Raw genomic sequence first — 27,397 nt, 5'->3', positions numbered from 1 at the left:
CAGGAGTTTAGGGATTTGGATCAGATCTTGTTACTTTTATGGTTTTTAATTCATTGAACAAAAATCATGCTGACATGTTTAGGTCTCTTTTTTGTTCTGCCAAAGCATATGTCAGTGTAAGGAAGGAACAGGAAAATTAAAACTTGATCCACTGATTCAAAAAACTTAATCCTGCTGAAATACTAGGAGGGGCAGAAAATAAATGGTTCTAAGACTGGAAGAAACCTCTTAAACTTCTCTAACAAGACCTTATTGAAGTATTTTAATCTTGTATTTCATATGTAATTTAAAATCAGGACCCTACTGTTTAGACCACCTTTAATTAAAAAAAAAAATCTAACCAACTTCCTTCTCACTACATGACTATATTTATATTTTAAATGGAAAGGAAAAATAAAAACTGTACCTTTTAAATATAAACTGAAACCAACAAAGAAAACAAAACCATAATATCTGCAATTTTGCCTTTAAAATGCCCTGTTTTATATTTGCTAATACAAATGTAGGATCACATACTATTAACACTAGAAAGTATTCATATAAAATAATGCCTTAGTATCATGGACATTAACAAAAGTATTATCACTTCAGGAAACAAATACGGATGCAATAGTCCAAGAGGCACTGTGAGGAGGTTTCGGTGAGGAGGGTGGGAGGGAGGGAGGGAGGGAGGAGCGGGAAGGGGTGCTGGGCACAGGAAAGAGAGAAATAGAGGCAGATGCGTGCTGACTTGAGGCAGGGGAGGTGCTGAACTGACTGGTGTCTAAAATACAGATCAGAAGTGCTGTTGGCTGACGCAGAGGCACCCGCTTTCCAGACAGATAGACCTGTTTGATTCTGACAGTACTCAGAAGCTGACAAGCCTTGGCAAACTACTAAATTTCTCTGAACCTCAGTTTCCTTGCCTGTGAAGTGAAGAGACTTACTGAGGATACCTCACAGTCATGGTGAGTAGTAGACAAAACATGACGTAAAGAACCAAGAAAGAGAGCAGCCCATAGTAGCCTTGAATAAATGATAGCGCTTATGAATGTTTTAATCAAACACACTTAATTACTTCCTCATGAAACAACAAGGGCACATCTGTTTTAGAAAAGAACCCTACTATATTATGGAAATATTTTAATTCCTTTCCAAACCAGTGATTAATACATCTGATCACCCCCATCCCCCATTCGTGTGATGCTGTGGGTGCAAGCTCCAGTCTGTGTTTCAGACTCCTCGCTCAGTCCCTTGGCTCTGGGAGCCCCCTCCCCTCTAATCAAGCACTGGCTGAGCCCCCTGTACGCTGGGCCATCTCCTGGGCCAGGCTGAGGAGCTCCAGAGAGGTGGGCCTTGCCCACCGTCTCCAGAGGCTCAGTCTAGTGGTGGAAACAAGCTTGCCGACCACTACTTTGAAGGAGTACGACTACTGCGAGGGCAGAGGGACGGGCCTTGTGCGGGGGGGGGGGGGGGGGAGCATGCAGAAAGTATGCCTCATTCTGTCCTGAGAACCGGAGAACATTCTTTAGAGAAGCATAGCAGCTGCAGAGGAGGTCTGACGGATTGAACTGAGTCTCCCGAAAAAGGGAGAAGAGTGCCAAGTAGCCTGACCTCTATGCTTGTGCTACAATAATGAGGCACAATTGGTGTGCTGTGTCTCTTGAGTGAATCTTTTTGAGATGGGAGAAGTCTGGTACCAAGCCACCAGGGAGCTAAAAGAAACCCGGAACCGGAAGCTGAAGAGGCAAGGACCTTCCCCTTCCAGAGAGAGCACTCCTTCCCGGAGAGCCTGCGGCCTGAAGGAAATGAAGAGAGCTCCAAAGACAGTCTCCCTGGTCACAGGGAATCCAGATGGCATCTAACACAACGTAGCCTGTCCAATGTCACTCTAGTAAGGCTTTAAAAGAAAACAATGAACATGACTTGGACAGTGGTGGGAGGGAGATGACTTTCAAGCAGTGGCAACCAACCTGTCTTAATTATGTTCAAATCTTTGGTGGAGGTAGAATTTGTACGTGATATGTTTGAATACCTAGCTGATGATAATTCTGAGCAACATCTCACAGGGCTTGCCTGATATCTGCTTGCTGCTTATCGTAAAATACACATGAAAGGAGATGAACTTAAAAATGAACTGTACAAAAAAGCAAGTAGAACTTTACAAGTCTGGAAAATTCTGCTGTACACGTTAAGAACAAGTATCCTAGAGCCTTGGTTCATCAAGGACATGCCTATGCAATCTTTTGTTCAAGAAATTAAACCTGTGCCTAATGGAGCTAACCAGCTACCACCAAGTAAAACTCCATCAGTCAGCGTGGACTGAAGGAGACAGAGAGAGATTGACAGGAAAGAATGCTATCAATCTCTTGCAACTTGATAGCCAGGTGACAGGCACAAGGAGCTACACCTACACTCCTCCAAGAGATAAAACCCACCCCTGGACCACCTCAGAGATCAGCAGAAGTGTTGAACGGAGCAGTAGAAGCAGGACCTTCTGGGTTTCAATGGGCGGGGCTCCAGTGTCCTGGATCTCAAAAGGTGGGGATACATCCTCCTAGGTTTCAGTGTTGGATGTTTGCCAACTTGGTTCCAGAGTGTGGGACTGCTCCAGGGGATGGGAGCACGCTTGATGATTTCATTCAACAATTGTCCACTGAGCATCTTGTTATCCTGTGCCAGTCCCTATGCCTGAAGCTAAGGGCACAGTATTAAATATAACAGGAGCTGATGTCCTACATGAACAGGGAAAGGTAGGCAGTCATTAAACACATGTATAGTAATCAGTAAGTCAGATCTATATTTCGTGAGACAGATCTAAGGCCATGGCCAGGAGCCTCTCAGCAGACAGATGAACAGCTCGGGCCCCACCCTGTAACAGCTTCTTGGCTGCCTGATAAAGCAGCAGCCCTTTCCGCTGGGGCTGGAGAGCCTCCCAGCATAAGGCAGGGGTTGGGCTGAGCTGGCAGGGTCACGCTGTTTGGACAAACTCCACCACGCAGGTCTTCCAGTATATCCTGGATGGGGGCCTTCCTGCCAAATTCCTTTAGCATGTTTACATGAACAATAAACAGAGGGCATGCCCCACTGGTGGCTCACACAGCACAGAATCCCTCTGGCTGAAATGAAACTTCCTATTGTTTTACTGAGAATGAGACCTCCACAATCTTAACAAAGCGATACATACCCCAGGTGTATATCTGAGGAAGTCATGGGTTACAAGGAAAGAAAGTGTTATAATGTTATCAGACTTTCAACCTCAAAAGGCTATTTGGTTGCTTTAAGGGCAGACACAGGGCATGCTGCAGACGCAGGAAGACTTAGGTTGAAACCTCAGCTCTTCCACTTGGTGGCTTCAGAACTTTCAAGGACGCCCTTCAACTTTTGCAAACCTCGTCTCTTCACGGATACAATGGGAATCAGAAAATGACTAAGCGGGTGCAAGTGAGGATGGCACGAGAGGCTGGGAGGCACACTGTCAGTGTGCCCACAAGGCAGGAGCGTAGGGCAGTTGCATTCTTCTTCTTACAGAATTTCTAGAACTTGGGGACAACGCGATGTGAGTAATGAGGGAGAAAACCGTCAATGGACTTATAGTACCTTGGAGCCTAGGCCACGGAGTGGCGGGTGAGCAGGGAAAGGGGAGAGGGAGAGCAAAGGACAGCAGGGGTGAGGTGGGGAGGCAGGTGTTCTCCTCGACCAGCCATGGAGAGCCATCTGAGGAAGAAGGAAGCTGCACCTCCAGGGGACGGCCTGCTGACACCTAGCTCAAGTGAGAGAACCTTGCCACCGCTTCTCTGGGCTTAGGCCAGCCTTTCCCCCTGGAAGCACAATCCTTCCATCACCAGGAGGCACGGGCCCTGTTGGACTGCTTGCTGGTGGCCATTACTCACTGCCTTTGGGCTGCTGGCCCTGAAGGAACTCGGTTTAGTTATGTGGCCCAACAAGATGTTCTATTTGTCCAGGTGTACACTACCAGACTCCACCTCTGTCCCCTCCATACACCTCTCGTGCATCTTACATACAGCAACGTCTTATGAAAACATTTGAGCTTCTGCAGTTATCCTGTCAGAACAAAGGAAACGATATATGCACTTTGGAAGGATTCCTACCACCACCAGCAGAAACTTTAGTTCCTCTGGGGGGACACACGCCCTGGCCATCTACTTGTAAAGGTCTCTGGTCCGGCAAGGCCTGGCCCGAAGCACACACACCACCCTGACATCCAGCCTGGCAGGATGGAATAATGATCTGGTCGACAGCTGCCAAGGCACTATAAATAAGAGCCCTGGGGGCAGAGTAGGCTACATATTGAGCTGCTAACTGCAGAGCCAGCAGTTCAAACTCCCCAGTTGCTCCATGAGAGAAGGACGAGGCTGTCTGCTGCATAAAGATGTTAAAGGATCGGAAACCAAAAGGGCAGTTCTACTCTCCGGGAGGGACACCAGGACTTGGAATCAACTCCATGGCAGTGGGTTTGAGTTTTCTAAACAGGTGCATGACACAAAGGGTGGCAAGTAGGGGGGGGGGTGGTGGGGGGACAGGCGGGAGAAGGGGCCTGCCCTTTTGTGTGCAGCTTTTGCACAGGTGTTGATGGCAACTTCTCAGCTAACTCGTGCTCCTTACATGACTCCCAACTGCCTTTCCCGCTGTGTGTCCATCAGTGAGTCTGCACTGGGAGAAAGGCCCCCAATTCCACACGTTTGGGGGCTGCTCAGGGGCTGCAATAGCAAAAAGTGCTCCTAAAAAGCCACAGGCCGGGTGGGATACAAAAATGAACAGAAAGCAGGTAGCCTACGACTGGGTAGAGGCTTGCCCAGGCCTGCAAGGTCCAAGAAATGGTGCGCTGGGTTGCAGCCGGCAGAATGAATGCGCCTGCAGGAGCCGCAGTGACAAGCAGGCAGTGGGGATAAAGGGCTGCGAAGCAGCTGCAGTTGCTCAAGCGCAGTTTGTGGCTGCCCCAACTCACTGGAGGTCACTCAGCATTCGTCTCACACTTTTCTCTTTCCTTTTCAAGATCCTAGAAGTCTGTATGTGTGCATGTCCTGTAAGAAAAGGGTGTTAGCAGTATTTCCTGGAATGTGCAGATTAGACACACTACCCCCACCACAAGAGGAGCCACCAGGCTGACCCAGCAGCTAGCACAAGCTGGCCACAGAACTGGGAGGGGTGGGGGGGACTCCCAGTCAGCAGCTCAAGGAGCAATGTGATAATGTGGCAAGGACAGGGGCTTTGGAAGCTGACAGATTCAAGTTTGCATAATGGTTCCTTGCTTATTAATCTGTGACCTTGAGCATGTTACATAAACTTACTGATCTCTAGTTTCCTTGTCTGTACCAATGGGATTCAAATGTTCATGGAATTAAAAGATAATGGAATTAATTCATGAACTTTTTGAAACCTGCTCCCATGGTGTATGTACTGGGCTGCTAACCACAAGGTTGGCAGTTCAAAACCACCAGCCATACCAAACAAGTCTGTCTACTCCTATAGTTACAGTCTCGGAAACCCACAGGGGCAGTTGACTCAATGGAATCCACTCAATAGCAGTGAGTTTAGTTTGGTCCAAAGGGCATGACTATGTAGGGAAAAGTAAAGCAAAAAAACCCAAGACCTAATAACAATGAATTCATACTTCTGGCCTCCTAAACGTGTGAGAAAATAAATTTTTATTTCTTTAAGTGATCCCACTTGTAGGATTTCTGTTACAGGAGCATTAATAACTAAGATGCCCCATAACAGATAACAACCGCCATGGATCAAAGGTCAGCGCACGTCCAGGGTACCGTAAGGACAGCTGGTTGGGCCGAGGAGGAGGAGTGGAACAGCAAACAGTGGGAGCAACTGGGAGAAACGTTGACCCACTGAGGCGATTGAAATGGATGAATTGAAACAAAATGTATATAAATTGTTGAAGGTAAAACTTATGCTCTGCTCTATAAACCTTCACCTAAATCACAATGAAATGTTAAAGAAAAAGTCAATGACCACAGCTAACCTGATACTGACTATCCGAAAATAACAACCTGCTTTTATCGGATTTTTTTCCACAGGCGTCTGGCATAGATCGCAATCTAAAGGCTCCCTCTTCTCTTTATCCTTCCCAAGACTTTCATCCAATAAATCTTGACAAAAGAAAACACTGCTTTTGCCTCATTTTATAGATAAGGAAACTGAGGCTCAGGGAGTCAAAACAACCAGCCAAAAGTCAACTTGTTTTGTTAGCTTCTTTTTAGAGCCTTTTAACTATAACCTGGACTCCTCTGCTGACAACCCTGGCTCTCCCTGATTACCCCGGCAGCTACTCGTCCCCATTTGATAGAGCCTGGGGACCACCAGACCCCACCTGCCCCACTTTGCTCTTCCCAGAGAAACCTGGTCATGCCACGAGAAAGGTCACACCACATACATTTAGTGGTGGAAAGAGGAGGGGAGTTAAAGTGTGCACATTACAACATCAGGGATGCTTGTTGCTTGCTATCTAGGAAAACTCTGGGTTCCTGGGTGGCACAAATGGCTTGTGCTTGACTCCTCGGGGTTGGGTGATTCAAACAAACCCACCCAGTGACTGCACTAGAGAGCAAGGACTTGGTGGTCTGCTTTCATACCGACTCAGCGCACTGCCATCGAGTTCATGTCACTCACAGTGGCCCTCTAGGACAGGACAAACCCCTCATCAGGTTCCCTGCAAGACGTCTGCTGCTGCCCTAGCCTCAGAAGAGAGGCAGGGGGATGGGGCCTACTCTAAGGCACAAAATGGAACATGCCCACAAGGCTGGGGAAGGGAGGTGATACACTGTTACTCAACAAGCTTCTTTGTGCTTACTTACTAATCGATAGGAAACAATTTTACATTTTTTTTCACCACATCAAAGAGTCTGCGGCTAAGTGTGGCTGGCTTCTGGCTCATTTCCAACCCCAGAGCACCTTCCGAGGTTGCTTCCCTGGTCCATCAGCACACCTCTTCCTTGATAGATACACTTTCTTCACTTGGCTTCCAGGACCCCACCTTCTCCTTGCTTTCCTCCTTCCTCACTGGCCACTTTGGCTGTGTCTCCTTTGCTGGTTCCCCCATGCAGCATCCCCAATCCCTAACCCGTGAAATGGACAGGGCTCATTCCCCAAGCTTCTCACATCACTATGGTATGTGGACTCTCAAAAGTACTCCCATCCAATTTTATAGCCTCTCCTACAGGCTCTTGATTCCCAAATTTGCCTATCTAGACCACTTGGATGCCTCATGTCAGCTGAAACATGCACATACAAAACCTGGTCGTGGAGCATTGTGGTAATTACATAATCTGGTATTAATTTGGGATATGAGAGGATTAGGAGTGAAAGGGTGGAGTCTAGTCTGTCAATCAGATCATAGCCAGTGAAACATCTGTGTGGGCATGGCCTCCTCCTGAGAATTCTGGGAAATCCTGTATTCCCCCTTAGAGGCGAGAAACACTCTGCTCACTCCCTGAGAGACACTCTACTGACTAGACCCATGGCACTACGCTGATAGACCCTATGCCCTGGGAACTGGAGGAGCCACGTGGAGACCCCTGACAGCGCTGAGATGCTTACAACCCCAATGGCTCCACAAGATTTCCCCACCACTGGCCTGTGATCTTCCTGCATTCGAAGTCATTGCATGTGTTTGTGAGTTTGAAGAAGACTTTATTGATTTGTATCAGACATATGGGCTAATATTGGACTTACGGACTTGATCTGGACTCGGCTGGGCTGTTTTCTCAATATTCAATTGCTCTTGAATATAAAGCTTTTCTTATACACATGAGTGTCTCTATGAATGTGTTTCTCTAGTCTACCCAGACACTAACACAACCATGTATACTGGTACAGATAAGAGGCCACAATACATGGAATACAGATAAACCCCTCAGGTACAGAAATGGGAGTAGCAATACCAGGAGGGTAGGGGAATGGTGGGGAGAAAGGGGAGGAAGAGGGAACCAATCACAATGATTAACACATAACCCCTCCTCCCCGCCCCCACCGGCTTCGGGGTCGAGCAACAGGAACCATGGGGGAAGGGACAGTGATAGGTGTGAGATAGGAAAACAATAATAATTTATAATATATCAAGGGGTCACAAGAGGAGAAGAGAAGGAAAAAGAGGAGCTGATACTAAAGACTCAAATAGAAAGTAAATGTTTAGAAATAATGATGGCAACATATGTACAAATATGCTTGATACTATTGATGTATGGATTGTTATAAGAGTTGTAAGAGCCCCGGATAAAAGGATCTTTAAAAACAAACAAACACCTGGTCTTTCCCCACACCCAGAAGCCTCCTCCTCCCAGTCTGCCCTATCGCAGTGAGTGACAAGTCCAGCCTCCAGCTGTTTGGATCAAAACCTTGGCTTCACCCTTATGTCTCCTTTCTAAACCCTGGCAGCTTTTCTTTACAGTGAATCCAGAATCCAGCTCCTTTTTGCCAATTACAACACTATTTACTTCACTTCTTCCCTTACCTCGTACTAGTCCCAAGTCTCCACCATCTCTCCTGGATCCCACCTGGTCACCCTGGTTGCACTTTTGCCTTCACTCCACAAAAAAAAGAATGGCCATCTGCCATGTTGTCTTTTTTTTTTTTTGTGGTGGTGGGGGGGGGGGTGCTGTTGTCTTACTCTCTCCCCTACAGAAGCTCAGTGAGGCAGAGGCTTTGCCTGGTATGTTCAGTGCTGCATCCTGGGGGTCTAGAGCTGTCCCTCGCATGCAGTAGGTATTCCACGGATACCTGCTAAATCAATTATGAATGTCCCAGAAGTGTTACATGTTAGTATAAACATCATATCCTGATGAAAGAATACAAGTGGTTGTCTGGGGCAATGGGTGGGGAACTGGGAACGAACTTGCAAAGGGGGACAGAGAAGTTCTTAGGGTGACTGAATGGTTTCATAAGGTTGGTGTGGTGGTTACAAAGACACATATTTGTCAAAAAGCCAAGAAACTGTGCACCTGAATCGAGTTCACTGTAAGTTACATTTTAATAAAGTAAACTGAGAAACAAAGACTCAAAAAAATACCCAGAAACAAAACTCTATATCCCAGATAACCTCGCATCTAAAGGAGTATCTCAAAATGTCTTACAATTGGAGCTTTGGAGAATATGCTTCATAGTTCGGTTATATAATCAAGGTAAAACCAACAACAAATGCAGGCCCCTTGCTACACAGCAAACAAAACATAGTATGCTCAGCAGTTCATAGATTCAAGGATAGAGACTGAAGGCAAGTGGACTTGAGTCTGAATCCTACTCAGCTCCATTTTCAGCTGAATAAATTTGGACAAGTAAGTTAACATCTAGTGATCACGTGCTGGGCTGCTCCTGGAAAAGGACAGCAGTTGGAAACCAGGAGCCGTTCCACAGACAAAGACAGGGCTTTCTATGTCCATGAAGACTAACAGTCTTGGAAACCCTCAGGGGCAGTTCTGCCCTGTCCTATTTGAGTGCTATGAGTCAACATTGACTCAAGGGCAGTGAGTTTGCTTCTTGGTTGGACGCTTACTTTAAGTTCTGGTGGTGCTGTGGGTTAGGCACTGGGTTGCTACCTTCCAGCTGCTCCTTAGGGAAAAGATGAGGCTATCTACTCCTGTAAAGATTTATAGTCCCATAAATGCAAGAGAGGGTCATTATGAATTGTATTCTTCTCCATTGTAATGGGTTTGGCTTGGGGTTAGGAGTCCTAGTGGCACGGTGATTAAGTGCTCAGCCACCAAGCCAGGGGAGGAAGATGCAGCAGTCTGCTTCCATAAAGATTAACAACAAAAACCAAAAAAGCCCTCACTGCTATCTAGCACATGCCAACTCGAAGAGACCCTGCAGGACGAGGCAGAACTGCCCCTGCAGGTCTCTGAGACTGTAATAAGCCTCATCCTTCTCCCACAGTACAGCTGGGGGTTTCAAACTGCTGACTTGTGGCTCATAACATGACCTGTGACACCTCCCATAAAGATTACAGGCCTGGCAAGCCCACGGGGCAATTCCACCCCACTCTACAGGGCTGCTCTGAGTAGGAGTCATCTCGATGGTAGTGGGTTTTAGGCTTATTTTGCTCATGTGTCAATAGGAAATAATAGAATTAAGTGAGTTAAATAACATCTATAGCATGAGGCCTAGACTAGAGTTTGCATTAAATACTTGCTTTGCTTAATAGTAAAGGAGCCCTGGTGATAGCTGGTTACACATTAGGCTGCTAACCACAAGGTCAGAAGTTTGAACCAACCAGCCACTCCATGGGAGGAGGAGGAAGCGGCCAGCATCCACAAAGATTCAGTCTCAGAGACCCTAGGGAGAAGCCCTATTCTGCTCTCTAAGGTCACGATGGTGGCAGTGGGTTTGGCAGCCTAGTATTAAGATTCAGCATTTCTCCTACTTGCCCAAAGGATCAGAGGCAGATTGTACTAAGAGTCACAAACTTAGTAGATGCATTTAAATAAAAATATAAGAATCCGAAGAGTATGATCAAGGTGCAGTGTTTGCTGCAACTGGAAAGAAAACAGCTCTGGGCACTCAGAGTTAAGGGGGGGAACTTACAGGCAAAAGAAGAATCAGTCTTGGGGTGAGTGGGTTGGAAAGGGGGAACTGATTACAAGGATACACATGTGACCTCTTCCCTGGGAGAGGGACAGCAGAGAAGGGGGGAAGGGAGACTCCGGATAGGGCAAGATATGACAAGATAACGATGTATAAATTACCAAGGGCACATGAGGGAGTGGGGGATGAGGAGGGAGGGGGAAAAAAAAGAGGACCTGATGCAAGGGGCTTAAGTGGAGAGCAAATGCCTTGAGAATGATTGGGGCAGGGAATGTATGGATGTGCTTTATATAATTGATGTATCTATATGTATGGATTGTGGTAAGAGTTGTATGAGTCCCTAATAAAATGTAAAAGAAGAAAAGAGAAAAAATGATTAGGGCAAAGACTGTACAGATGTGCTTTATACAATTGATGTATGTATATGTATGAACTGTGAAAAGAATTGTATGAGCCCCAATAAATTGTTAAAATAAAAAAAATTTTTAAAAAGATATGACAAAATAATAATTTATAAATTATTAAGGGTTCATGAGGGAGGGGGGAGCGGGGAGGAAGGGGAAAAATGAGGACCTGATGCCAGGGCCTTAAGTGGAGAGCAAATGTTTTGAGAATGATGAGGGCAATGAATGTACAAATGTGCTTTACACAATGGATGTATGTATGGCTTGTTATGAGTTGTATGAGCCCCTAATAAAATGATTAAAAAATAAAAGCAATTCCAAAATTAAAAATAAAAAAAAGAAGAATCAGTAGCTGGGAAACAGCCTTGGTGACAGAAACCACATCAGCAGTCGCATTTTATAAGACCCATGAGGTGACTTTTCATCACAAATCCCACTTTTCAATGACATAAATAAGCTCCTCACCAAACAGAACACACAGGACTCAAATCACCTCGATCTATGGAAACAAACCATGGAGAAGATCCATATTAGAACTGGCCAGGGCCAAGTGTGGGACAGATAAGCAACTGCTCATGGGAAAGTACCAGATGAAGCTCAAGAACTGAAGCAAGTCCACACCTCGAACGGAGAGACCATCTAATTCAACAAAATACTAAAGACCTACATGATTGGAATCGTGGGATGATTTCATGGGCATCATACATGAAGAAAGCAAAAGGTCATTAAAAATATAGGGGAAAAAGGAAAAAAAGGAATTTCAAAAGAGACGCTCACACTTGCTCTTAAACATAGAGTTCCAAACTCACTGTCATCAAGTCCATTCCAACAAGCAGTGACCTTAGAGGACAGAGTGGAGCCGTCTCCCTTTGGGTTCCGGAGACATTAAATCTTTCATGGGACCAGAAAGCCTCGTCCTTCTCCCTCGGATGGCTGGTGGGTTCAAATCATTGACTTGTGGTTGGTGCTGCACAGGCAGCCCTCTCGGTCCCTGGGGCTCATATGGAGATAGAGCAGCCCAAGCAAATGGAAAAGATAATACAGTTAAACTGCAGAACAGCGTGTTTCAAAGAGCGGCTGGAGAAGACAGAATAGAGTAAGGAAATGGACAACAGTCTGGAGTTCGAACCTAAAAAGAAAAATACAAGCAGCATTTCTCAAGTGGAAAAAAAAACTGAAGAAAAATACTTGTGCCTTGAGTTGAAATACTGAAGGATTCTAAGAGCAAAATATTGAACAATATGGCATGTATCAAGGGAAGCTGCAGCATCACTGTACCATAAGAACCGCTCAACATTCAACTATGTCAAGAGGTCACAGCTGATCACAAACCAATGATGCTACAGGGAGATGTCCTAGCTACAAAGAAAGCATGGGTGAAATACAAGGCTCCAGAAATTGACAGAAATCCTTACAGGTAAACCATTAAGTGTTGCAGTTGGCAAGAATTTAATTTGTACCTGGATCCACAATCAAAGGACGCAGCAGTCAAGAAACAAGGCACTGCATTGCATTGGGCACATCTGCTACCGCAGAACTCCTTACAGTGCTGCAAGAGCAAAGACGTCACGGTGAGGGCTGCAGTGCACCCGACTCAAGCCGTGGTACTGTCCATTGCCTTAGATACATGGGAAAGCTAGACAATGAATAAGGGAGACCAAGAAGAAATGACGCAGTGGAATTATCGTGTTGGTAACGAATACTGAATATACTCAGGAACTGCCAGAATAACAAACAAGTCTGTCATGGAAGCAGTACAGCCAGCATACTTAGAAACCATATTTTGGAGATGTTATCAGGAGGAACGAGTCCTGATAGGACATCATACTTAGCAAATAGAGGGTCAGCAAGGGTGAGGAAGACCCTCATCTGCTGGACGGACACGGTAACTGCAACAACTGGCTCAGATCTAGCAACAGCTATGAGGCTTGCCCGGTGTTTAATTCTGTTGTACGTAAGGACACTGCGTCAGAACGGAGTTGGCAACACCTTACAACAATGACAGCACACACAGAGAGCATTGAAAGTTTATGGAAGTTATATTAGTATCTTACACAGCTTAATTCCTCTAAGGAAACTATACTACTTAATCTATTTTGTCGACAAATCCCACCAAAGCTCTGTATATTGTAATGTATCATTTTGCCTGTTTTACAAATGAGGAACTAGAAAGCAGAAACTGCTAGAAGGACGTGCCCAGAGCCGTATGAAGTCCCTGCCAAAAACCAAGAACCTAGGCCCTCTTACTTCTAAATCAACCTTTATCCTCACACATGTCATAGCCTGCATAATAAAGAACAGATCATTCATTTTTTATCTGGAAAACTACCAAACATGTAATTCAGTAAGGGGCCTGTGACCCCACCACCTTGTCAAAGGGAAGAAAGCACAGGGGGGAAACACGAGGCTTGCAGGAGCAGACGGTTTGGGTCTGTCAACTTTCTCTTAGATCACGCCCATTAACCAGCATAAAATAATGTAAAATATAATGTAACTGATCCCCATGTCCTTGGAAATTCAAGTGAAACACACTGATCCTTCAAACTGCACTTACATACAATGCACTAGGGGCGACTGCTAATTCCTGTGGGGCTGCAGAAGTGTACATTATGTCAATTAGATCTTCAAAAGAAAAATGTGATACGCAATCGGGCTGCTCTAAGAAGACTCCAAGTCAGCAATGAGCACTTAGCTACATAAAGTCACAGCACCACAGAATTCTGGAAATGCAGAAGGGATCTGACAGGCCACTGAGAACAACCCCTTCATCTGGCCCATTCAGGGAGGTTAAGTGGCTTGTCCAAGACTTCACAAAGTTCATAGGGAGGAGGATCTAGAAAAGGAACCTGCCAACAAGAGTCCCAGGGTGGCACAAATAGTTAAGTGTTGGATGAATAACCCAAAGGTTGGTGGTTCAAGCCCACCCAGAAACCCCTTGGAAGAACGTCCTGGCAATCTGCTTCTGAAAGGTCACAGCCCTGAAAACTCCACGGAGCAGTTCCACTCTAGTCCCGTTGGGACAACTAACAACTACACACTCGACCTGCAGATCTCCAAGCTTGTTTCTAATACATCCAAGGACATTTGGCATGCTCCATTTAGCACTGAACATGGAGAGGTAATATGTTACGAGTTATCTTAGATGTCGAAACACTGCCTGGGCTGCCTCCTCACAACTGCTGTGACGACTGAGCCTATCATTGTACAGACTGTGTCAGTCAAGCTCCTCGAGGCTCTCCTTCTTGTTGTGCTTTACCCAACCAGATGTCCTTTCCCAAAGACTGGCCTCTCACTGGACTTTCAACGTTCCTCACCAGCACCGTAACTCACATGCCTCAGTTCTTCGGTGCGCTTCCTTATTACTGTCCAGCTTTCATAGGAGACGAAGTAAAACACCCCGGCTTGGGTCGGGCTCACCTGAATCTTCAATGTGACATCTGTATGCTCTGATACTTTAAAGAGATCTGGTGTAGCATATTTGTCCAACCAGTATGTATGTAGGATGATTCTTGACTGCTGCTTCCATGAGCGTGGATTATGGATACAAGCAAAATGGAATCCTTGAGAACTTCAATCTTTTCTCCATTTAACATGATTTTGTCTACTGGTCCAATCGTGAAGATTTTTGTTTTCTTTACACTGACTTGCAAGATTGTGTGTGTGTGTGTGTGTGTGTGTGTGTTACAGGAGAAAGAGTCTGTGTATTGGTAATAGAAGAACAAAACCCAGAATTCAAACCCTGACTCTGCCACTTGCTCACCGTGTGATCAAGACCCCCAATTCCTCTGACCTGTGTTCTTCCGTGAACTACAGGTAACAGCGAGTTGCATGAGGCTGGCCGAGCTGGAGGTAATATGAATACCTGCCTCGCTCGTGCTCCATGAGGGCGCGCACCATGGCTGTGGGTCCCCAGCACTCAGAGCAGAGTCTGCCATGTGACACATCTTCAGAAATATTGCTGAACAAATGATGAACTAACTCGGTACTAGACTTAAACCCAGCTCAATCTAGTTCTTAAACACTAAACAATATTGCTCCCAATTCACAGGATTTCAGAGTCTTGCCTAGGACTGACAACACAACACAACAGGACAGACAGCCCATTTTGGACACGGGCAGGCAAAGAGCAGCAGGGATGTGTGTTGCTAGCATAAGTGCTTCAAGGGGCTTTGGAATCAAATGCACTTGGCTTCAGATCCCAGTTTCAGCACAAGCTATGTGAGCTCGGTTACTACTTTATATCTCCGAGTCTAAAGTCCCATACCTGAACTAAGCCTAATTCCCAGAGACTGCAAGAAAAATGACACAGTGTAATTGAAGGAATACAGGATGGTGTGTGGCACAAAAAAACGCTCGGCAATTGTTGAACTCCATTTCCTTTCTAGCTATTGGAAAGCTTCAACCACTCAATTTCACTGAAGGTCTCTGCTCAAGCGTCACTTCCTTCCTGAACCTCCCTATCTCCAGGGACACACCTCAATGCTCTCCCCTTATCCCTCTCATTTTTCTGCATCCTTGTTATCACCACATGGCATGACATTATATATTTATTTCCTGCTCTGTTTACTGTGCTTCCTCAACAAGAATGTAAGTGCCACGCGGGCAGGAACATTTTGTCATCTGTTTTGTTTATTGCTATAGCCCAACAATTAGGAGAGTGCCTGACAAGTGGGTGTGCTTGAATAAATATTCTTCCAATGACTGAGTGCATTAACCCAACACTCAGGTATACTAGGAACCTGCTATCATGAGAGTGAGACTCTAGGAATAGGGACTTAGAGATAATTAAGAAATGGTCTTCCTATCCTCAAAGAACTTCCAACCTAGAGAATTAAAAGATGACTATATTAACAGAAAAGCAGTCTTATAGCACCCTAATTTACAGTTGATCAACGTTACAAAAGAAGATCTATGGAATCTGAAAAATTAATGTCTCACCAAAAAACTGTACGTATCTTCCAACTAATCTCTCTATACTCACCCTGTCTCCAACATTCCATCCATTAATCAGCAGCAAGAGAGGTCTCCACTCCCCTCCCAACGGCGTCCCCTCACATTACATTTTGAACAAAATCCAAACCCTTCACTGTGGTCCATACAGTCCAAATGAACCGCCTCTGTTCACTGATCAAACCTGTATATATGCCTAGGAAACTTTCCCACCTAGACTGGCTCTTCCTCCTCATTAACTCTTAGCTCAAATGCTATTTCTTAAAAAGCCTGCTTAAAAAGCAATGAAATCTCTGGTAATAAGAAATCTCTGGTAAAAATAAGACTTTGGGGCCAGGGTGTGGCACCCCATCAGACTTGACTGGAAAATACTTCTAAAGGTCAACAAACAGACCTGGAACTATTTACAGGCTTTCCTTTTGTTGTTGTTTTCTTTTGTTGTTTTCTTTTCCTTTGTCTTGTTTTTGTGCTTATTATTGTCTCTGCATGTCTATCTAGATAGGATAGGTGGGATAAACATTCTGGAGGAAAAAACAATGGACCGATGGAGGGGGGGGGGTCATGGAAGAAGGGGAGGCTGGGGAAAGGAAGTGGGTGTTAACAAACCCAGGGACAAGGGAAGAACAAGCGATCTAAAATTGAGGGTGAGGAGGGTGGAGGATGCCTGGTAGAGCTTGATCAAGGACAACTGAACCCCGAATGAAGGCTGAGCATGATAGTGGGACAAGAGGAAAGTAAAAGAAAATAGAGGAAAGAACTATGAGGCGAGGCAAAGGACATTTATAGAGGTCTAAATACAGGCATGTACATATGTAAATTTATTTATATATAATCATAGGCAAATAGATCTATGTACATATATTTATATGGTAAGTATTAAGGTAGCAGATACATTGGGCCTCGACTCAAGTACTCCCTCAATGCAAGAGCACTGCTGTAATAACCCAGCATTCTGTGATGCTCACCTTCCAGACACGATCCCTGAAGACAAAGCAGGCGCACAAGTTAATGTGGTATAGAAAGCCGATGGTACCTGGCTATCAAAAGATATAGCATCTGGGGTCTTAAAGGCTTGAAGATAAACAAGCGGCCATTTAGCTGAGAAACAACACAGTCCACATGGAAGAAGCACACCAGCCTGTATGATCATGAGGTGTTGAAGGGATCAGGTATATGGCATCAAAGACCCAGGACAAAAAATCATATCAATGTGAATGAGGGGGAGTGCAGAGTAGAGACCCATCTGTAGACAACTGGACATCCCCTTACAGAGGATCACAAGGAAGAGAGGTGCCAGGCTGGGTACAGTGTAGCAATGATGAAACATACAACATTCCTCTAGCTCTCAAATGTCCTCCCCCAGCCCCCACTATCATGATCCCAATTCTGCCTTACAAATCCAGCTAGACCAGAGCATGTACACTGGTACAGATAAGAGCTGGAAACACAGGGAATCTGGACAGATAAACCCCTCAGGACCAATAATTGAGAGTAGTGACACCAGGAGGGAAAGGGGAAGGGGGAGGTGCTGAGGGGGAACCGATCATAATGATCTACATATAATCCCCTTCCCTGGGGGATGGACAATAGAAAAGTGGATGAAGGGAGACATCAGTCAGTATAAGACATGAAAAAATAATAATAATTTATAAATTATCAAGGGTTAACGAGGGAGGGAGGGTTGAGGAGGGAGGGGGAAAATAAGGAGCTGATACCAAGGGCTCAAGTAGAAAGAAAATGTTTTGAAAATGATGATGGCAACATATGTACAAATGTGCTTGACACAATGGATGGATGGGTGCATTGTGGTAAGAGCTGTATAAGCCCCCAATAAAATGATTTTTTTTTTAAAGTCCAGCTAGGCTGAAATTGTCCCTTCTCCAATGACCTTTGTCTATGTCACTCTATTGGAACCTATTGCCCTTTCTTCTTCTTCATGATCCGGAATGCCAACGTGAGAACCAGGATTCCATCAGGTTTACTACTATATCCCCAGCACGTGGACATAGTAGGTTCACAATAAATACTGCTGAAATTCATAAAGGGAATATCAGAAGACGCTGAGGTTTTCCAGGAGGAAAGATACAGGTACAGTGTGCTATTGGCCCAGCAGAATCATGGTGTGCTGGTTTCCATCCAAGGACAACTGCCCCACTTCATTGAAATAGATGAACTTCAGCCAAACTTACTTGGGAATGGGCACTCGAATTAGCGTCCCTTCCACTTCTGGGTTCAGATTCATTCCACTTTCTCTTATAGCCTTGATAGCTGCAGCTGTACACTGAAAACCAGATCAAAAGGTAAACAGAATTAGTAAATAATTATTACCAGATGCAAGCCCTCTGTCGATAACTGGCAACCCATCTTGGCAGAACATGGAAACATTTAGTTCTGTTACCAGTAAGATCAGGAAGTTACATTGGTGTAGAGTGCTTTGATCAAGCTGAATAGCAAACTATGTCCACTCCTGGTACCAGTGTACTGCGGGAGGAAAAGAAAGCAAAAAGAAGAAAAAAGAAAAAGAAAACAGCTCTGCTTCTTTGAAAAGATTTCAATGGTTTGAGGCAACGCAGATCAAAACCACAATCAATCCTCAAGGGAGGAGCCTGTTCTGTGCAAAGATTGGTGTAAAGACAGATGAAAGATTTTCTACATTAAAAATTCCAGTTGACATTTTACACTCAAAGTACAGCAGCACCGATTTGGAATGAGTAAATCTATTTAACTCATTCACATCTACACTCACCAAAGTCGCCCATGCTTTGAAATGAGCAATAGGATCTCTACAGCAGGAAAGGTAGTGTAGCAGAGTGGTTAGAAGCATGGGCTCTGGAGTCAGAGGGATCTCAGATCAACTCCCAGCTTGGCTGACCATGGGACCGTAGGCTTGACCACTCTGAGCCTCCATTTCAGCCTGAGGTAAGGCCACATGTTGAAACTCAACTTCAAAATGAATTCAATTAAATGGGCGACACATCCTGTTTCACATCTGGCACACAGTACAAATCAAGGAGAGTTGATGGTATGGTAGGTTATAAGTTAAGGCTGCTAACTGCAAAGAACAGTCGTTCTAAGCCACCAGCTGATCCATGGGAGAAAGATGAGGTTTTCTAGTCCTGTAAGATGTACAGTCTGAGAAATCCACAGGGGCTGTTCTACTCTGTCCTATAGGGTTGCTATGAGTTGGAATCAACTCGATGGCAGTGAGTTTTATTTATTATAAAAAGGTAAGAATGCACAAAAGACCCAAACAAGGCTGAGCTCCTGTCGTCCTTTAGCTGATCCACTGCTGCCCCTGCCCTGCATTTCTCTGACAGAGTTTTGTTCTCTAACAAGCTAGAGGGCGCATTAGCATGTTGATATCCCAAAGCATCTCACCGATGGGAACAGAACCGGGAAGAGTGTATGTGGGCAAAGTCTCAACATTCATATGGAGTCCAAGACCCCCCAGGAGGAAACCTTCCTGTTGGTGGGTTGGAGTTGCAGCCCACTCACATTCTCCTAAGTAAAATTATTCCCTACAATGAGCCCCCATAATGCTAAATTTAAGGTGCTGTTTGCAAACACATGGTCACTGACTCTACACTTGGAGGTCAACTGCTGGAAGGTGATGTGTCTGAAGGTTGTCAGCCAACTAGAACAGGGATCCTGAAACTTTTTAAACAGGGGCCCAATACACTGTCCCTCAGACCGTTGGAGAGCAGGACTATAGTTAAAAAAAAAAAACTATGAACAAATTCCTATGCACACTGCACATATCTTATTTTGAAGTAAAAAACAAAACAGGCAAAACCACCTGGCAGGCTGGATAAATGTCCTCGGCGGGCCGCATGTGGCCCTCGGGCCGTAGTCTGAGGACCCCTGATCTAGAAAAATCAGACCCTATTGTCTGTCCCACTCTGAGTAGGACTGACTCCCTTCTGATAAAGGTAAAGGATTATTCCCCTGAAGGAGAACCCAAAGACACCTATGGTCAAACCAACTCAGAAGACCAAGGTTAGGCTGCCATCTTGATTCTAGAGCCCACCCATCTTGTTACATTTGTGCCTTCCTGTCTCATGTGTGCCCCGTGTGCCTCCCCTTCCTATTGTGTATACACTCCTTGCTCGCCCCCCTCCTGTTACGTGTGTGCCTATTGTACAGCCCCTTCCTGTTACGCATGTGCTCACCATGGCCTGCACGCCCCAGATTATATAAACTTTTAAGATTCTATTACTCACCCTCTGTTTGAACCTGGCTGCTGAAGTCATGACAGAGGTGAGCCCTTGAATGCTTTGTCTTGTCTGGTGTCTTTTTAATTTAGCTCTCAATTACACAACTGCACCCCTGGACCCATTCGGTTATGGGGATGCTGGTCCCTGACACACCCTTACACTCAATCAATATCATAACCACACCTGGCATGTATGCTGAAAGGGCAACAAGAAGACAGAAATGCTTTCGTTAGCACAACTGTGGAATTCATGAAAACAAGGCCTCTGACATTTTCCCCAAAATCTGAGGCTTGACCAGAGCCTAGGCACACCACACCGGAAGAGCTCTAAGTTTAAGGGACCAGCTTCGGGCTTTGAGTGCTTCTAGCAGTTTCTGGTTTAAATGAGTGATGGTGGTTGCAATGGATTTTAGTTGTTAAATTTTTTATTAGGGGGTTCACCTAAAAAAATCTCCATTTATTCTAAAATGACCTTAATTCTTCATCTGTATGAGGTATAAGTCAAAAAGACAAGCCAGAACCTCCACATGTAGATGACTCATCTCCTCAGAAGTCTGTACACGGCTCTAACAGTGTGGTCACAGCTGGAAATAGTAAATTCATAAATGGCACTGCTGACCACGGACTCTCAAAGCCATAAGCACATCCTTTACATAATCCAATGTAACCTTTGTTGTGTACCAGGGGGCCTTTGGAATAAAGTCACCTCCCTGAAAATACACATGACCTTCCCTGAGAGCCCAGAGAGTGAGGACCCCACCCATCATACCTCGGGTTACTAAGAGGGCTAAAAGCAAGCTCGAGGCTCTTCAACTGTGTGCCCAAGGAAGCTGCTTGGGTTATAGGCTCTTCCAAGTTCCCTACCTTAATTTATGGTCAAAATAATCTGGAATTAGATCCAGCGTACTGTGTAAAGGGCATAACAGAAACTAAACTCAGTGTCGCTGAGGTGATTCTGGCTCATAATGGCACTGAAAGACAGAACAGAAGGGCCCCATAGGGTTTCCAAGGCTGTAAAACCTTATAGAAACAGACTGCTACATCCTTATCCCTCAGAGAAGCTGGTGCATTTGAACTTCCAATCTTTGGTTGGCAGCCAGGTGCTTTCACCTCTGCATCATCAGGGCTCCATTAAAGGGTATGGCCAAGTTAAATTGCAGAGTTGGCTAAATGAATGAAATGAGTTATTCTCTGGCAGATATCTGCCATCTTCTTTAATAAAATCAAATACAGATCTCTAAGGTTAACAATAAAGAGAGAATTCCCACTTTGAGAGGTAGCCTGGCCTCCCATCCAATAACTGATTACCCAGTGCTATAGCATCCTGCCATCACCGCCTCCCACTGCCTGACCCGGTGTTTACATGCAGCCTTCCACTGTAGGCACTGGAGCAAGCGGTGCTAACAGCTATCTAGAACACCGAGACATCTGTATTTAGGACTATGGGATGGCAAAAAGTAAATAAACACAAACAGTAGCATGACACTAGACTGGATTATAAAACACAGCTTGTCCTGTGGGGGTTCCAATATGCCCTCAAAGGGTCAGTAAACTACCACCCGGACTACTTATGGGAAAAATCCACATGTAAAGAAAGTACAATCCCTTCTAGGAAGAGGTAGGAATCCTGGTGGCATACTGGCTACCAGGTGAGCTGCTAACTGCAAGGTCAGTAGTTTGAAACCACCCGTCGCTCTGAAGGAGAAAGACAGGGCTTTCTACTCCCATGCTCTGTGTCTCGGAAACACAGAGATAGTTCTACCCTGCCGTATAGGGTCGCTATAAATTGGCATGAACTCAATGGCTGTAAGTTGGATTTTTCCATTTCCATTAAAGGAATGCTTACCAGTATCCTAGGGCAAATACATTGCCCTCAAATGACCCCCAGGATCAACTGGTGGTGACTGCATGGAGTACTGTGCCAGAAACAGTGCAGTCCCCTGTCTGGGGTCGCAAGACAGAGAGATCAATCAGCAATGTCTGTGATTGAAATAAACTAATTATGCCAAAGGAGAAAAGATTATAAAATCTTATGAACAGGTGCACAAGTTCTAGAGCGTTTAAAGTCAAGGCAACTTTGTTAAGGTCTTTAATTTTTGCGGGGGGGTGGGTGTCTTACTAACAGTTTAACTATTTTTTGCTTTTTTACACTTTACAGCATTTTGCTATTGAGAACATACACAGCAAAACATGCTCCAGTTTCAGGTTTCATGTACACTTTCGTGACACTGGTGACAAGCGTTGAGATGTGCAGCCATTCATGCTCCTTTTGGGAGCCGTTCCTCCCTCATTAACATACACTTACCACACCTCATGGTTCCTGTCAAACTTTTTTAGTTTCTGTTGTCAATTTGATGCCATATAAGTAGTTCTTAAAAGAACATAATGCTCAAGGCAGACCTTTTACACTTTTAAACTATTGTTTAGCTTGAAGACTACTTCAGGGGATAATTTTGGTTTAAAGATTGTGTCAGGGTGAGTTTCAGGGGTGCGTCCATCTCCTGTGCCGCTACAACACTGCAAACCAAACTCACTGCCACGGAGCCAATGCTGACGCACAATGCTGACTGTGGGGTTCCGAGGCTGCAACTAACTGTTGATGGGAAGACAAAGCCCAGTCCTTCTCTCGCGGGGCTGCTGATGGTTTCAAACTGCCGACCCCCATGTAGCACTACACTACCCGGCTCCTCTGGAAGTCGACAGTCCGTGAAAACCTCTAATTCTGCTCTGCGCTTCCCTCCTTTTGATCAGGATTCTTTTATGAAATCTTTGATCGAAATGTTTAGTACTGGTAGCCAAGTACCGCCTGGTTTCTTTGGGTCTCATGGCACAGGAGGCAGGCGTCATGGGAGCAGCTAGCCACAGTCCATGTATTCTGCCTCCTCTTACTCTGTTGCTCCTGGTGATTAGGGACCAAGAGTTGTGCCTTGGATGGTAGAACAAGAAGTACTACACGCACGATTCAGCCAGCCACGTAAAGATGGAAGCATGACTGTTCGAATCTTTTTCATTATTCAACTTTCATTCCCTTTATTGCCCAGTGAGTCTCTAGAATGTGGAGGCCTTGTCTGTCTTATTAGCTGTGATGTCACAGAACCTCAAGTCAAAAAGACAGACAGGCAGAAACCTCACAGCCACGGAGTCGATGCTAGCCTATGGAGCCCTGGTGCTGCAGTGGTCGCATATTGGCCGCAATCCGCAAAGTGGGCAGTTTGAAACCACCAGCCGCTCTATGGCAGAAAGACAGGGCTTCCCCTCCCATAAACGGTATATCAGAGACTCACAGAGGCAGTTCTACCCTGCCCTATGAAGTCACTGTGAGGCAGCACCTCAAGTGGAGCTTAATCAATTGCTGAATTACTGAATGAAGGGTAAAAGGCTTTCGTGTCAAACAGACCTTTATTCAAACATTGGCTCTCTACATTACAAGGATGGGAACCTGAGGAGATATTTTACTTTTCTGGGCCTGTTGCCTCATCTGTAGCATGGAATAAATAATGCAGAATTTCAGAGAGTAGCCGTGTGATCACATGACACAAACATGAAGAAGTGCTTGGCCATACAGCAGACACACTGTACATTCGCTCCTTTCCTGCCTGAGAGCGGTCACGAAGCCTGGCGAATTTTGTTTGCCACTTGCCTTGTTTTGGTCAAATCGTGCTGTGGTTTTGGTCCCCTTCTTTGCTTCCCTATCGTCAACCCTAGCTGCAGGCAAGTTTATGGAAGGTACCGACTGTGTGTATGTGTCAATAATCAGGCAGGACACATGTCACACAGATGCAACACAGTTTCCTATCTTCACTGCACTCAACAAGATTCTGCATGCAAATCTGCATCGTGTCACCACAGCACGACACCGGAATGCTCAGGTCTGGAAAGAAAGCCAAATGCCTGGGGACCAGAAAGGAGTTATATAAACAGACAGGATTCCCTCAGCATTTTGAAGCTATGAACCTGGGTACTCGATGGACAGTTTCTAAGCTGGAGGAAGGAAATGTTTATTAGAGTTCTGTGTTTAATATATACATACACCAGATGAGATCAAGGAATTCAGAGGACAATGCCGCTCACACTTCCTCTCCCTCTGCCCCGGGACACGAACCTCTCTACCAAGACGCTTGCAAGGTTTCTTTCAAACCCCACAGAATTTCAACCCGGAGAAGTGATGAGATGCTTTGGTTAAAAAAATAAAGAGAGACTCCAACTTTCTAAGGAAAAGGTAAGCTGTTAAAACCTCCTCCTGCCTCCTACGACGTTCTGGGGGCCAGTCAGCTGCTTCTTCTGGGCACACTATTTGCTGTTAAGTAGCAGAAGTGGCTGGCTTTGAAAAGCAATCTGCCAGATGAGGTCTTCAAGCTGTGCAACGAGGAGGCTATGGGATTAGAACAGGCTTCAGAACAGTTCACTCTCTAGCTGGGAATCTGTCTTTCCACCACCCAGCATACTGCATTTGAACAAGATCTCATTTTAACAAGAATCACCTGGGAATCTATAAACAATGTAATCCCTCGACCATGCCTATGTGTACATCCAATCTTACCTGGGGTCTGGTCAATGCAGATTCTGGGCTGAAAGGCAATTTTGCAGCAGGGGGGTCTAACTGGATTGAACTGGTTGGAAGCCATGGATTAGATGAACAAGAGAGGCCTTCGAGAGACCTCACTGGTTCAGGAGGGCGGAGAAGGAAGGCGTTCTCTTCTGACACATTTTGCCGCTTTCCCGCATCACCAAGAGTGAGTGCCTCCCTTCCCTGAAGCGACTGACAAATATTCACCCACTCAAAGAAAACCCACTGCGTGCCTGTGTGCCAGACACCGTTACTTGGCACAATGCATGTCAGATGTGAGCTGTACTTTCCGAACTGACAAGCTAGTTAAAGTGAGATGAAAACTAAGCATGCAAATAAACCCACAATTGTGCATTGTGGTTCAGTGCAGTGAAGAAAAAGATCTGTGCTGTCTGAGAACTTAGGGGTGGACTCACTTCACTCGAGGAGCTAAAAGGAAGGCTTCCCTGAGAAAGTGCCATTTAAACTCTGACCGGAAATATGAGTAACAACTAGCCAGGCCGGAGTGTTCCAAGCAGAGGGAACGGCATAGGAACTGTGAAGGCCTTGGAGATGGACAGGGCTTAGGGGGCGGGGGACGGAAGGACAACTGGTGGCTACAGCAAGGATGACAGCGATACAAAGTATGACTGAAAAGAATCGTGAGAAGGTGGGTGCGGGCAGACCGTGCAAAGCCTTCTGGGCCACCATAAGGACTTTGGACTTGTTCTTTTTTTTTTTAAATCATTTTACTGGGGGCTCGTTACAACTCTTATCACAATCCATGCATACATCCATTGTGTCAAGCACATTTGTACATTTGTTGCCATCGTCATTCTCAAAACATTTTCTACTCAAGCCCTTGGTATCAGCAACTCATCTTTTTCTCCGCCCTCCCTGCCTCCTCCTCCCTCATGAACCCTTGATAATTTATAAATTATTTTGTCACATCTTACACTATTTGGACTTGTTCTTAATGATTATTTGATGCCACTGATAATTTTCAAACATGGGAATGGCATGACTCTGGCATGACTACATATATCGTATATACTCATGTATAAGCCGAGCTTTTTCAGCACATTTTTAATGCAGTGTTTGTGGTAAAATTAGGTGCCTCAGCTGGTATTCAGGTTGGCTTCTACGCGAGTATATACGGTATATATATCTTAAGTTTACCTGCAGTACAGAGAACAGCATGGACAGTGGTGAGCAGTAGTGTTCGTGGCTCCTAAGTTACAACAGTGGCTTTCCCACTCTCCTATCTCAAACCAAGTTGGGTCTGTATTTTTGTGATCGAACTACTAGAATGCACGATCAGAACAGAAAGGAACTTTAGGTTCCTGTCACTTCGTGTGAAAAGTTGAGGGAAAAGAGGCCCGGACAGTGCAGCAACTTGCATAAAGCCAAACAGCCAGTTGGTGGTAGGGATAGAACCAGAGTCCTCTGGGGCACCCAATTATACCCATGCCTACTGGCCCGATAAGGGAAAGGCCAAGGCCCTTTCTCCAGCAGACTCAAGAGTCCTTACATCTAAGGTTGCAGGGATGGGATGTAACCCACCTTGCAGCCTTGGCAGCACTGCTGTGGGCGGTCCCCTGCCGGGCTAGTCCGCTGGAACAGGCAGGGGATTCCCGAAGTGACTGCTCCAACTCGTACTGCCACAAGCTGGTGGCCAAGAGAGCATTTCTGGCACATTACCATGCCTTGTTTGCCTCATAGTCTTTAAAAAAGAAAAGTGAATTAATTATCAACATTTAACAAATAAAGATCTCGTAGAAAAATTGAGGTCACCAGTTTCTTCTGGTGAAGAAAATCGACTCTCCAGGACCCCTGCTGGCCAGGGCCTCACTTCTGCTTGGTAATCATCACTAGGAGCTGAGCCCAGGTCACCCCCTTCAGATGGGCTGAGGCTCCCTGGTGTACCATGGACCCTCCGCGTCAGTGCAAGTGCCAATCCCCATGTTTCCAGATGGGTGTTTTTTTGTTTTTCTTAGACGGGCGGGGCCTGTTTCAATATTCTAATGACTTGCCTGACCCCTACAGCATCCGAGGTTAACAGAAAAAGAAACTAGAAACAGGAAAAGGGTTTTTCCTTCGCCTTAGCCATAAGGGCCCTTTATTATGTCTCCTATCTTATTTAAGGCACACGGGTGATGCCATGGATTACGTGTTGGCTGCTCACCACAAGGAAAGTGGTTCAAACTCATCGGCCACTCTGCAGAAGAAAGCTGAGGCAGTGCCGCGGTACAGACGGACACTCTCAGAAACCTGATGTTGAAACTGACTCAAGGGCAGGAGGTTTGGTTTGGGATTTCGTTCTCTCTTTTTAACCCAAGTTGGAGAAACACATCCTCCCGAGCTGACCCAGCGGCTGCCATCCGAAGAGGCTCGGGAGAGAGACCCTTTCAAGGAGCCATCTTACCTCTGGGAAGTTGGTCATGTTCACCAAAATCAGCTGTGGTGACTTCATGGAAATCTGGCCAATCTGGTTTAAAGCAAGTTTCCCATCAGCAGTTACCACGGTGATGTGATCGAGGGATCCTAAGAAGAAAAAGCGATAGGTTCTTAGAATTCAAGGGACCTTAGCATCCCCACATCTAAGCCCCTATCTAATTCAGATTCAATTAAATTCAAATGTGGGTTCACTGGGTAAGGGCTCCTCGCTGTGCCCAGCGGGTGAAGAGCCATGTCACGTGACAGAAAGACCTGGGGATATTGACAGAACTAGGATGGAATTCCTCACCAGCAGTG

At 45.5% G+C, this 27,397-nt stretch overlaps 1 protein-coding gene across 1 annotated transcript in view; it reads right to left on the bottom strand.

Annotated features, from left to right (window-relative positions):
• Nucleotides 1–27,397, bottom strand: part of MRRF (mitochondrial ribosome recycling factor) — a 55,498-nt gene that overhangs the window by 11,944 nt on the left and 16,157 nt on the right. Inside the window, exons 4-5 of the mRNA XM_075560444.1 lie at nt 27,069–27,187; nt 18,074–18,165 (exon numbers count right to left, since the gene is read on the bottom strand). Coding sequence (XP_075416559.1) covers nt 18,074–18,165; nt 27,069–27,187 — 211 coding nt within the window. The remainder of the gene's footprint in view (nt 1–18,073; nt 18,166–27,068; nt 27,188–27,397) is intronic.

Source organism: Tenrec ecaudatus, chromosome 10 (genome assembly GCF_050624435.1).
Source record: "Tenrec ecaudatus isolate mTenEca1 chromosome 10, mTenEca1.hap1, whole genome shotgun sequence".
Classification (NCBI taxonomy): Eukaryota; Metazoa; Chordata; class Mammalia; order Afrosoricida; family Tenrecidae; genus Tenrec; species Tenrec ecaudatus.
The sequence above is the reverse complement of the archived record's forward strand: the minus strand, read 5'-3'. Positions and strand labels throughout refer to the sequence as shown.